The following is an 11771-nucleotide window of genomic DNA, read 5'->3' as shown; positions in this document are numbered from 1 at the left end:
AACAGTCATGTAAGCTTCTTGTGGATAGCCGTTGTTCAGCAGCCTCCGAAAAATAGCAAGTCGCATTAGGTAGTGAATCCTGGCTGCAGTCTGCTGTAAACAAACAGGGATTCAGATCTTTACAGAGACTACCAGCACTTCCTGATTTATTTTACAATCATGAGTTTAAACGAGCTCAACTCAAATCAGGACCTTGGAAAATGATTGTTCAAATTAATATACCAAACATTTTCAAATTTTTTCCAAATTTTATTTGATGACAATATACAAGAACATATTGAGCACGAAGACCCTCCCTGGCTGTCCGGGCTCACTGTGGGGAGAGAACAGCAAAATTAGTACAAGAGCCAACTTCATTTCTACAACAAAACAAGGTGAGTGATCTTAAGTTAAGGAGTGCAAATTGAAACAGCAAATGTTGACAAGTAGTATTTCAGGGGAGAAAAAAAAAACATTTTAACCCCATCACCATAGTTAAAAACTTCATACACAGTATATAAAAACCACACACTTATGCCTGAGTAAGGCACTTTAAGGAAGACCAAATTTCAGTGAGATATTCACACACTGAGAGGCTTTTAGTTAAGCTGCACACACCAAAAACAAACAAACAAAAAACCCCACTAAAAACCACATGCTACACTCAAGTTCTGCTTCTATAAACTAGCAATCTGAAGCAATGTCAAAGCACATGTCTATTTAAATGTAAGCCATAGGGCAAAACCTCAAGGTTATTATATTATAGCAGAGACGGAGGTAAAAAGGGATGGGATAGAGGGAAACCTATGAAACAACATGGGAAAGAGGGAAAAACACTAAAAAGGAAAACTGCAGGGGAAAGTAGGATGTGACATGCATGGCACAGCTTAAGTCTAACAGCTTTTGATGTGCAACACAATGGCACACCATGCTTGTTCTGCTTCTATACCTGCACACTGACACTTCATTTCTGCAAAAGAAATCCATGGGAAGCAAAATCAAGAACAAAAAGATGGAACAAAATAATGTTAACATGTTGAAAATTGAAAAATGGAAGAGAAAAGATCTCTGAATGGGTTTTTAATGGCTGTACTCCATAGATTATGTAGCACATTCAGAACCAAGCCAATGAAAATCACAATAGACATGTCTGAACAGAATCAATATTTTTACAAGCCAGCTGTGCTATAGCCATTACAGATGGAATTGTCAGGTATTATACACAGCTGGGTTTTCTTATTCAGAGACCTATTCCAGGTGACTTCAGGCCAGTGGTTGGTGTCGCAGAGGGTACAGAGGTATGCAGGGTTTCATTGAAACAAAACTACACCAGGAAATTTGACTGTTTAGTACTACATTTTTTTTTAGTACCTTCCTTATTAGCTGTAGGATCTCCTCACACTACCATTAGGTTTCCAAAACAGGGTCTACAGCACTATTAATGTTCTGTTTCAACTAATAATCATTAGTATTAGGAGTGGGAATGGTCAGGTCAGTATTAACTAGAGTGTCATATCATTTTAAGTTGGATGCATCATGTACATCCAAGGGGAAAAAGCAGTTAGGCTTTGGCCTGATGATGGGTGAGGGTGTAAAGGGAGGAGTTAGCTAATATCTATCACTCCTGGATTATCTGCACACTGCAGTTAGTCTATGTGTGAACAACATTTACCTTCTACAGTTCCCGAAGAACATTTGATACGATTGGAAAGATGACAAAGGAAATTAAAACAGTAAAGGTTGTGGAAAAACAAAGATTAGCAGGGTAGGAAAAGAATAAGTGTGCAATGAAAATCAAGAAAGAATCAAGTGTACCGAATTTAACAATGTCTTCCCTAGCTTTTTCTATTGTCTTTACTTTGGTTGAGAAGGACAATTTGTATTTCCCTACAGCAAAGTATCATCACAGGAATACTTATGTCAATTTTGTGTGAGATTGCAAATGTGGTCAGTGACTGTTTGGCACAAAGTATATAAAACCGTAACATTACCTTTTTGCCAGCAGCACCCACACTGGCCTTCTTGATGCCTCGTACTTTTTTCATTCTGTTCTTGCGTTCCTTGCGCTGTTTCCTTGAGGTCTTCTTTTTCTCATAGAGACCATGCTGAGGAACACAAACAAACAAGGATTTCATTATTTTATATCAACTTAATCATAACTAAGTGATACTGATCATGTTTCCACAACAGTCACCCATTACTGGCCCATCATGATTATATTGGCAGCCTTTCAGACATATGTGACAATCATTTCTGTGCTGCATCAAGAGTATGGACAAATGTTACAATGTTATAGTACTTGGAAAAGTTGTATGAAAAGTGCAGAATGGCATGCTTTAAAACTATTACAGGTCCACAATGGTCCTTGAATGATTAGCTTTGATATCAATAAAAATTAAGTGCAGTTGTCTACATTACAAAAGATAAACTAAGCTGCCTCCAACTTTACCCACCAACAGTGCCTAATGTAAACTATGGATAATCAACTTGCATTTCACTGGTGCTTCTCATATTTTCTCACTATACTTGTCATCCAACCCTTTTAACTGTCAAGTGCTGCTCCGCTGACACCTGCAAGCTACTTGACGTGCATTAAAAATGGGTACACTCAGTGGCTGACAATTCTGAGGAGAGTTAAGAGCCTCTACAACATAAGCAAAGACTGCCCACTCAATGCTGCATTTGAGGTCCAGAACATTGACAATGCAGCTGCTCAATGTTGCAGGATGTATAAGATTGGTGGGAAAAAGGATGCCTTCTGTTTAAATATTAACTCTTAATTAACAGCATGTCAAATTGTCTGTCCATAAACTATCAAAGTATTCATGACACTTAACAAATGGTTCAAAACTCACCCTTGCCAGTCTGTGTTTGGGCTCATTCTTCTTGGCATAGTCTAGGGAATCGTACACCATGGCAAAGCCTGTTGTCTTGCCGCCACCAAACTGAGTCCTGAAGCCAAAGACGAACACGACATCAGGAGTGGTCTTGTACATCTTGGCAAGTTTCTCCCTGATCTCAGTCTTGGGGACTGTGGCCTTGCCAGGATGCAGGACATCAACGACCTGCAGACAGGACAGACCAGATACATTTTAATCAGCAGCAGATGATGTGAAAGACAAGACTAAGTGTGGAGCGGGATTTTGAAACCTTACCATTTGCTTCCTCTGAAGCAGCCGGTTCGTCATGAACTTGCGGGTCCTGACTGTCACTGTGTCATTCTAAAAGGTAGGGGAAGAGGGAAATATCACACTCATTGTCAGATTTTTCAGAAATCATCTACTTTCGCTCAGTTTGGCTGCAACTCCCGAAAAACTACTTTCCCAAGTAGCAAAATTGCCTGTGCTTCTCGGCTACATTGCTAGCTTAGATACCTTGATTACCTGGGATCTTAAATGATTCCACAGCTGCAATGCACCCTGTTTTGAACAATAAGCTGCCAGTGGATTAAGCTAAGTAATACTATAATATTTTAGTAATATCCCTGTTCGCCTAAAGTGAGGGCCTGCCTACGGCTGTCAGGGTAGTGTGTGCTAACGTTAGCAGCTGGGAGCTAGGACTCCACGTCCCTACATTGATAACTAATACAAGTTTAAATACTTCAGTTTGTGTTGTTGAGCAGCTGTGTACGTGAAAGAAATTATGCTATGACTTAACAGTTGTGAAAACACAGAGTGGAGACTATACACGCCGTCCCAGAGCGGGTAAATAGTGTGTGTGTGTAACAGGACCGACAAGAGTCAGGATAGCATCTGCTGAATTTCCTCTCATATAATTTCCTACAGCGTCAATATTGACATTTTGTTATAAGGCAGATATTAACGATCACTTAGTCTGCGGTATGTATGTATCGATAGACGGATGGCCTCGATGATGAACGGATTTTACTCGTAATTTTTGCCACAAGACTCACCATCTTTACGCCGGCCTCGCTCAGGGACGTAGAAAAGGAGGAAGGACCAGCAGGCTGCCGGATTAATGCCTGCAGAAAATTCGTTGGGCGTCCGCTTTTGTTGCCTGATGTAAAAACTTAAACAAACAAAATAAAATAAACTGCGAGGGACGGTTTATTTTTGACTCGGTAAACAAATATGTTTATAGCCTGTTATGACATTTCTTCCTGAAAGACAGAGTTCTGCTCCGTCTTATACATTGTTTGTAGACGGTTCAACATGTAAGTCTATTGGTAATACGCACACCTATGGAAAAACAAACTCAATACAAAGACAAATCTGCAAGTGAAATCCATATAGTAGGCTACATCAGTTTAAAACTGCATTTATTATGGATCTTTAAGTTGTATGTTTAAGAAACTTTAAACTGACTTGAAACTTTAAAGTAAAAATGACATTAAAAACCCCACATCAATATGAAATTGTATTGTTCTCACCATGATTTCTCACAAGTCTACAATGTATATCACTGCATGGTTAGTAAACTCCCTCTCAAACTGTCCAATTTACATTGTAGCATTGCTCATAGATGAACATTTAACTGATAAAATGTGTTGTGGTGCTACACATTTTATGGAACTTTCAACTGATTGACTATTGAACAAACTTCATGTTAACGCAACATCATCACTGAGGGTAAAGGATCTGACAGAACACAGAATTATTTTAGTCTGTATGCTATAATTATAACTCTACAGCCACCAGCCAGTTAGCTTACAATAAAGACTTGGAACAGGAGGAAACACCACATCTGAGAGCAGAAGGACACATAGACCCTACCTTATGCTAAGCTAAGTTAACCGCCTTCTGGCTCCATCTACATATTTTCTGTATACAGATATTACAGTGGTATCAGATTTTCTCATCTTACTGAAAGCAAATAAGTGTAACAATTTCTTATCATAAATGCAGGGTGAAGAAATAGGACCTATAACGTATTTAGGGAAAGCTTGCTGCTCCTTTTCCTTCACCAAAACATTCATTTTATTCAGCTTTCACATCTTTGTGAAAAAAAGAAGTTTGAGGTAAAATCATGGGCACTTGTAAATTAGAAAACATGAGGATAAACCTGACTGTACATAAAACTGACACGAGGTTAACACCAGCTGCAGTTTTTCTTACATCCACAGGGCGGCAGTATTGCAAGAGCCACAGTCATTTCTGGAGCACTATTGCAATAAATGACATTAATAACAAAAAGTGCACAGAAAGCATAAGAAATTTACAAATATAGATAGTGCACAGTATTTTGGATGTGCTCATGGCCAGATTAACCTGTTGGGGTAGGGAACTTGGGGACAAAATTTGCTGTTAGGCCCCTATTGACCCCTATACCCTCCCCTCACCTATCACTTTCTGTACCTTGTTTATGCACCCTGACACTTTTAAAGTTTTCATTTGGTATATTGTGCACAGCAGACTATATATGGCATTTTCTTAATTTTCCCAGACACTCACAAACTAACCGGTACTAGAATGCTGGATTAACACTATCTGGTCCCAGGTTTTCCATGTTGGTTTGTGTTAATTTGATTAAATACAATTTTACACTATGTATGATTATGCACCAGTTATAAATCTAAACTAAAGGGCTTAAAACTAAATTTTGATACAAGTCCTTTCCACAAGACAGATGATTTTGTACTTAACTGGTGTAAATTCCCTTATTAGTTTGAAATGAATCAAATTACTAAAACCAGTTGACATGCAGTGAACCCAGGATGGCTTGAGGCTCCCTGGAGCCTGTCTTGGGAATCCAGTCTTGACGCACACTTGGAAGAGAGGCTGTTTACAACATCATGTGATTAACAAGAGGGGCAAAATGTTGATTCCAGGATAAAAGTTTTCAGAAGTCGTTTGAAAACGACCTCCCTGACCTTATCTTCATACCCAGTTATGTTGCCTTTGTGTAGGAGACTGGGTCATAATCATTTACCTTTCTTCATAGAAGGCATTTATTAATTGACATGCATTAGTCTGTAACAGAGATATCAACAGTTAATGGCCTGAGGAAACAGTGTCCTGTGAATGAGCAAATGAGTGGGAGAAATAACACAAAATGGCTACAAAGAGATTTTATTTTTAGTTTGTTAATGAGTATGTGTGATGTGACATTTGGAGAGCTCAACTCTGCACAGCGTGAATCAGTGTTACTGGGGCTGAGGAACACTGTGGTAAAAACATGGTGAGCATAGGAAAGGAAGACATGTTTAATGATTCCACTCCCGTTTTCTGTCACCGTAAGAATAACCACACAACTACGGAAAACAGAGACAATTAAAAACACAACATCTTATTTTCTTTGTTACGGAACTTTATTGATCTCGCAGCAATGGTGTCCACTGCCATTGGAGTTTCAATTAAAATAAAGTTGTTGAAAATCAGAACAGAAAGTTACAGTAAGTTTGTTTCACATCTCTTTCAACACACAATGTTAAGCCCTCATCGTCAAACCAAACTGATTTGATATAAATTTGCAATCTGAATTATGATGCTGTAATAGAAAGAGTTTTTATCGCCAAAAATGTGTAACGCAAATTGGGTTCAAGCAACCCCTTGATGTATTTGTCACCAAATTTGGCCAGAGTTAATTACACAGCCAAAAAGAAACAAACTAAAATCTTTGATAAATATCATTTAAGCCATTCAGTGGTTCCAGTCACACGGAGAAACAAACTTGAATTCATGCATCTTGAATGAAAACAGAGCTGCTATGATGCTATGATGACTGGAGTAAAAAAAAAAAAAAAAAAAGATCTGGGACTAAATGAGCATGTGGCACTCTTTTAACCACATCACCATCTGAACTTCAGAATCCCAAAATGACATTTATGCCCTCACACTTTCAAACTTCACAGCAGCTTGAGGAAGGAAATTATGTAAAAAAAAAAAAAAAAAAAACACAACATAAAAAGTATTTGTTTTGCTCAATTGCTAGGTACAACATCACCTGTTCAGTGTTACAGTGAAAAAATAAACATCTGTTGGAAAGTACAAATTGATGACAAGGAACCTAGTTTTAGTTACTGCATTTCATGTAAAGTAAGGCATGGGCAGACATGACACATGAAGAAAATAAGGTAATGTAAAACGGATTAAGGACACTGGGGACAGATTTGTAGATTAAGGGACGGCATCTATCAAGCCTAATGCAAACAATGTTTTCTGGTTCCTTGACATATCTTACAAATCCAAAGGCTTGACAGTGCTTATTCCTAAACAAATACCCTCAATACTAAGAAACTGTATTAAAAAATAAAATGCATATAAAACATCTGGGTTATTTCAAGTTTTTTTTTTTTTATTGAACGAACACTGGGATATTAACCATTTCCATATATTTCAAAATGTTTACCTGGCTTGAATATTGAAAAACATCTGACAGATGTTGCCAAATTATGAACACAAAGATCTTGCCAGCACAACAAAACCAGTTAAGTTAAAGTAGGTTTTAAAGGTGTATTCACTTTTCTTAGCAGGAAAGAAATGTGTAGATAACATTTATTGCAAGATCTCGACAGAATGAAGATGAACCAAGTGACCCGATATTGTTATACTGAAATTTAATTCTAAATGAAAATTTTGTCCGCAGTTGCTAGATTTACAATTAGCTTTATATCATAGTGGGAAATACAATCATTTGATTATGAAACAATTAAATCACAGCCTAAAATTATTTTTGAAAAAATGATTTCCCCTGAAAATTGGAAATTCACACAGGCTCGTGTTGATAATGGAAAGTAAAATCTTGGAATGGCATGAAATTTTCACCTAATTGGAAAATAAAAACAAAACATCATCCCTTTACGTAGCATCAGGGGAAAATAAACTGACCAAACAACCGCGAATAGATTGTGGAGCTTTTCAAGTAGTTCCAAAAGAAAAAAAAAAAAAAATCACTTAAATAACACAAGTGCCTTCAAAAGACTGTGATGAATATCAAAACTTTTGACTGATTCTAAGGCCAGTACTGAAAATTACCACTTCCTCCCCCAATAAATTTGGAATATTATCAGTTTTACAGTGTGCTCTGTTAAGGATCCTGACTCAGAGGGTGTAAAATGAGCACTGCAATCTACTAATTGGACAATGTTTCTTGGTATTTCATATGCAGGCCCGCTCCCTGTGTTGTGTGGTTGTTGATTTGTACAGCATTTGGTAACCATGGAAATCTATTCAAATAAACCTAGCTTCCAGAGTTGGTCACACTGTACCTGTATGTATGATATACTGAATCCCCATGGTTTACACACATTACATCCAGCAGCGAGACAGAGAGCTAAAGAAGATGGCTGCCATGAGGGCTCACAACATTGGTTTCTACAAGCCAAGCCACTGGCACGTTGATGCCAGGTCATTTTCTTTTGCTGGTGTGGTTCCAGACAGTTAGATATCCATTTCAAACTGCGCGTCATCACCTTGAAGACAAACAAACAAACAAAAAGAGAGGATAACAAGGTGTGAGAGGAATAGGCTGGGTTGTTGTTTTATTATAGTAATGGTTATTAAGAACTATACAGGGTGTGTGTGTGTGTCACATGTCTGACAGGAGACAAATTGGTGACTATGCCAATAAAACAATTCCTATTACATGAGTTGGTTTCTCATATTGTAAGTCTTACCGGTTGTGGGCTTGCCATCATGGTTGTTGATGTGGTTGTTGGCTTCATTCTTCTTGTTCTCACTCAGGACGTTTTGGCTGGTCACCCCGGGGATGACAGGCAGGTGAGCTGGGGGAGTCTGGGCAATGGGAGAATTACGCCTATCCAGTAGGAACTTGCGGTCATAGATGATCCGGGTTCCTGCAATAACACAGCGTTTCAGTTACTCACAGTTACTGAAGAAATAAGGCTGGCCTTCATCCAGCCTTTCTGCAAGTATCTTCCTGTCTTACAGCAATCATTATCAGCCCTGTTCTGGGCTTTGACGATGAAAATACAACCCCCAGTTTAACTAGAAATCAGAGTTCCAACCCAAACATGGCAAAAACACAAAAGATAAAAAAGCTAAATGTGAATCATCAAGAACATGAGCCAAGCATGACGGCACTTAGTCTTAGTAGGTGGTTCCCAAACTTTTTCTGTCACACCCTTCTCAGGAAGCCCAAAAGACATCTCGAAATGATCATATTTTTCATTCTCAATAGGTTCTACATAGTGCTGAAGTAAAACAACTGCCATACTTATACATGGTTCTCCTGGTATACTGCAAGCATCTTCATAGTTTGAATTTGACTGACAAGAGTTTTTCTTTTCTGTTGAAAATTTGTCTGTCACTTGTTCTGGTTAAAAATCTGGTTAATCCCAATCCCGAAAGTTTTGCTGGCATCACAGAACTCTGTTTATTGATTGTTCCCAAATGAATTATGTTCACTGACCTTTTCCCCCTCAGACATTTTGACTTTTCATAGCAGGAAAGCACAGGCCAAACTAATAACATTATCAATGGCTCAGTTCCAGCAGTTACTGCAAAGCAACACCTGTGTCTGCTGTAAGTAAGGTCTTTTTTCAACTTAAGTTTCACTTCTGTTTTTTTGTCCTTGGTTTATATGCATCCTCCTCTGTTGTTTGAGATACCACATAGATGTTATGTGTGTGACAGTGTGTGTGTTAGACAAGTGCTATGTATTACAACAAGCGCTGCATGAAGGTGTGCCTGAATGTGACCTGTAGTGTAAAGCACTCCGAGTGGTCGTTAAGATTGGAAAAGCGCTATATGAATGCAGTCCATTTACCATTAATCAATTGAGGCAATTTTCAAACAAAAATATCTGATTATTGTAAACTGAATATTTTAGAAGGTCTGGACTGTTGATCAGTTTTTACTATTTCCTGGCATTTCACAGGCAAAGCAATCAATCGGTTAACTGAAGATGAACAAAGCAAACAAAATGCCATGACAGTTTCTGTAAAGATTTAAAGTATATAAGCTACACTCATTACCCTGTAATGATATGTGTACAGTATACTTGCTAGATTTAATGTACTTCCTTATGTGGAAGGGTTTTATCACTCTAATGAATCATACATTGTCGGCTGGCTGTGGAACAAGCAATGTGATACATAGCTGGCTATCAGTATTTGCTTTAAGCTACAGATAATACTATCTGCCACGGGTGAAAAACAAAACACGTTAGCTTTCTTTAATTATAATAACTGTTATAGTCAACAATGCATTCATCAGAATCGCTGCGCTGCAAACCAGCCAATCAGACAGCTGCTAGAGAGCCCGGGGGCGGGGCTTAGCTTTGTTTTTGTTTTGATCAGAATGACAAGGCAGCCTAGGCCACAGTGACAGCAACACAGAGGTTTGGTGAGAGCACAAACACCACAATAAAAGCTAATTATCATCTATCTGTTTTTTAAAGAATATATGATAAAGTAGGCGGGATATCCCTTTACCTCCAGGAGTGGTAGAGAATAAAGTGCCTCCAGGGGTGGTGCAATAGTCATGAGGTAGCTGCGTTGTGTCGTTGATCAACACCGTCCTGGTCGGGATGGCCCTGCTCTCGCTAAGCTGACGACTGGTCGACATTTTCGGCGCTGATTTGGTGACGAATCCAGCAGCAACAGGAATCTGGGGTGTTTATTTCCCGACGGACGGTGGAAACCCGGGCCGTTCCCCTCTCTCTTTTATCTTCCCAAAAGCTTTCTTTCTCCTTTCGTCCTCCCAGCCGTCAGCACCGTCCCCTCCCTCAGCAAGGCAGGAAGCACGACAGGCTGCGGGCGGATATGAAGTCAGCGGTGCGAAGCGTCATCAGCGGCGGCTGCTAGCGTGCTCTCTATTGGCTACTTCTAAGTTGCCGTTTTCCCCATTTGAGTTTGTAAAGACAATTTGCTCAATGAAAAAAAAAAAAAGGAAAAAGAAAGAATGTCTATTTCCAAGAGTATTTTGGGGAAAATTAAAGGAATATTTAATCAATTAAGCGAACAAAGATGTGATTGTATATTATGAAAACAGGAACTCAAAAATGCAATAGACTCTTAACCTAAGTTCAACTTTTGTAAAAGTCACTTTAACTGAATTTAGAAATTATATTAGGTATATTAATTGTATAACTTCCCCAAATGCTTTTTAATTAATTAATTGATTGTTTTTTTTTCTTTGCTTAAATGTAATGTCAGCCCAGCTAATAATTTTCGGTTCCCCAGAGGTAATTCAGGAAAGTTTTCTAAACGAACCGCGAAGGTTCATTTTAGGTAAAATATGTGGTTCTACCGTTGAACTACCGTCAATGAGCATTGGTTAGCTGATTTCTCCTTAACTCAAAGTAAATGCACCTAAAACTTTCACAATTGGCCTCCTATTAAACCTAAATGTAGGTTCCTAAGCCTGAATATTCTTCACATGCTTAAAACTGTGTGCGTGGGTCTAACAAAATGGCTTGACACAAGTAAATAAACATTTCTGAAAAGTGTAACTGTTAGAGCCATTTGTATATGTGTGTGTGTGTGTTAGAGTAATGCACTGGTTGCCACAGTAGGTGGCGTATTGAATGGCAACACATGAAATGTATAAGTAGAAGAAGAGGCAATTACTCCTCAGGTGTGCTGCTTACCGGGGAGAAGCATACAGTTGTTGACCGTCGCCGTTTAGAGCCCAATGTTTACGCCTTTTTGTTTATTTTCATGCAAGTTATTGGTACAACATATGTGAGTGAATATCAAAGGCTGTTTTGTTACACGGTAAATAAATACATCATAATCGTAAGCACAAGTCGGATGTTTTGATTTATCATATGGAGCCACCTCATGACGACGTGTCAACTACGCATCCCGGTAGCAGGCCCTCACTGTGGCTTAGGTTTATTTTGTAACCCAAGTCATTACAGTAACAATT

General features: G+C 38.6%; 2 protein-coding genes across 3 annotated transcripts; both read right to left on the bottom strand.

Moving 5' to 3' along the window:
- Positions 1–228: 228 nt before the first annotated feature.
- rps24 (ribosomal protein S24) lies at positions 229–3973 on the bottom strand. 2 transcript variants are annotated; one of them, XM_056396170.1, is made up of 6 exons: positions 3893–3973; positions 3135–3200; positions 2835–3044; positions 1971–2084; positions 929–949; positions 229–313 (listed from the first exon to the last, which is right to left on the bottom strand). In XM_056396170.1, exons 1-5 carry the CDS (start codon positions 3893–3895, stop codon positions 944–946), a joined length of 399 nt encoding a protein of 132 aa, XP_056252145.1. In that variant the 5' UTR covers positions 3896–3973; the 3' UTR covers positions 229–313; positions 929–943. The 2 variants fall into 2 exon arrangements, with proteins under 2 accessions (XP_056252145.1, XP_056252146.1); XM_056396171.1 differs by lacking the exon at positions 929–949.
- Positions 3974–6225: 2252 nt separating this feature from the next.
- On the bottom strand, positions 6226–10639 carry eif4ebp2 (eukaryotic translation initiation factor 4E binding protein 2). The gene is made up of 3 exons (XM_056395551.1): positions 10334–10639; positions 8555–8734; positions 6226–8350 (listed from the first exon to the last, which is right to left on the bottom strand). Exons 1-3 carry the CDS (start codon positions 10464–10466, stop codon positions 8319–8321), a joined length of 345 nt encoding a protein of 114 aa, XP_056251526.1. The 5' UTR covers positions 10467–10639; the 3' UTR covers positions 6226–8318.
- Between the last annotated feature and the right edge of the window lie 1132 nt (positions 10640–11771).

This window comes from Seriola aureovittata, chromosome 14 (genome assembly GCF_021018895.1).
Source record: "Seriola aureovittata isolate HTS-2021-v1 ecotype China chromosome 14, ASM2101889v1, whole genome shotgun sequence".
Classification (NCBI taxonomy): Eukaryota; Metazoa; Chordata; class Actinopteri; order Carangiformes; family Carangidae; genus Seriola; species Seriola aureovittata.
This window is presented reverse-complemented; position numbering and strand designations above follow the sequence as displayed.

Coding starts and splice junctions, on each gene's coding strand:
- rps24 (XM_056396170.1), bottom strand. Junction 3,045..3,134: donor TGCTTCAGAGGAAGCAAATG/GTAAGGTTTCAA, acceptor TCCTGTCTGCAG/GTCGTTGATGTCCTGCATCC. Junction 2,085..2,834: donor CCAAACACAGACTGGCAAGG/GTGAGTTTTGAA, acceptor TGTGTTCCTCAG/CATGGTCTCTATGAGAAAAA.
- eif4ebp2 (XM_056395551.1), bottom strand. CDS start 10,466: ATGTCGACCAGTCGTCAGCTTAGCGAGAGCAGGGCCATCCCGACCAGG. Junction 8,735..10,333: donor ATTCTCTACCACTCCTGGAG/GTAAAGGGATAT, acceptor GTGTTATTGCAG/GAACCCGGATCATCTATGAC. Junction 8,351..8,554: donor TGATGGCAAGCCCACAACCG/GTAAGACTTACA, acceptor TTTGTCTTCAAG/GTGATGACGCGCAGTTTGAA.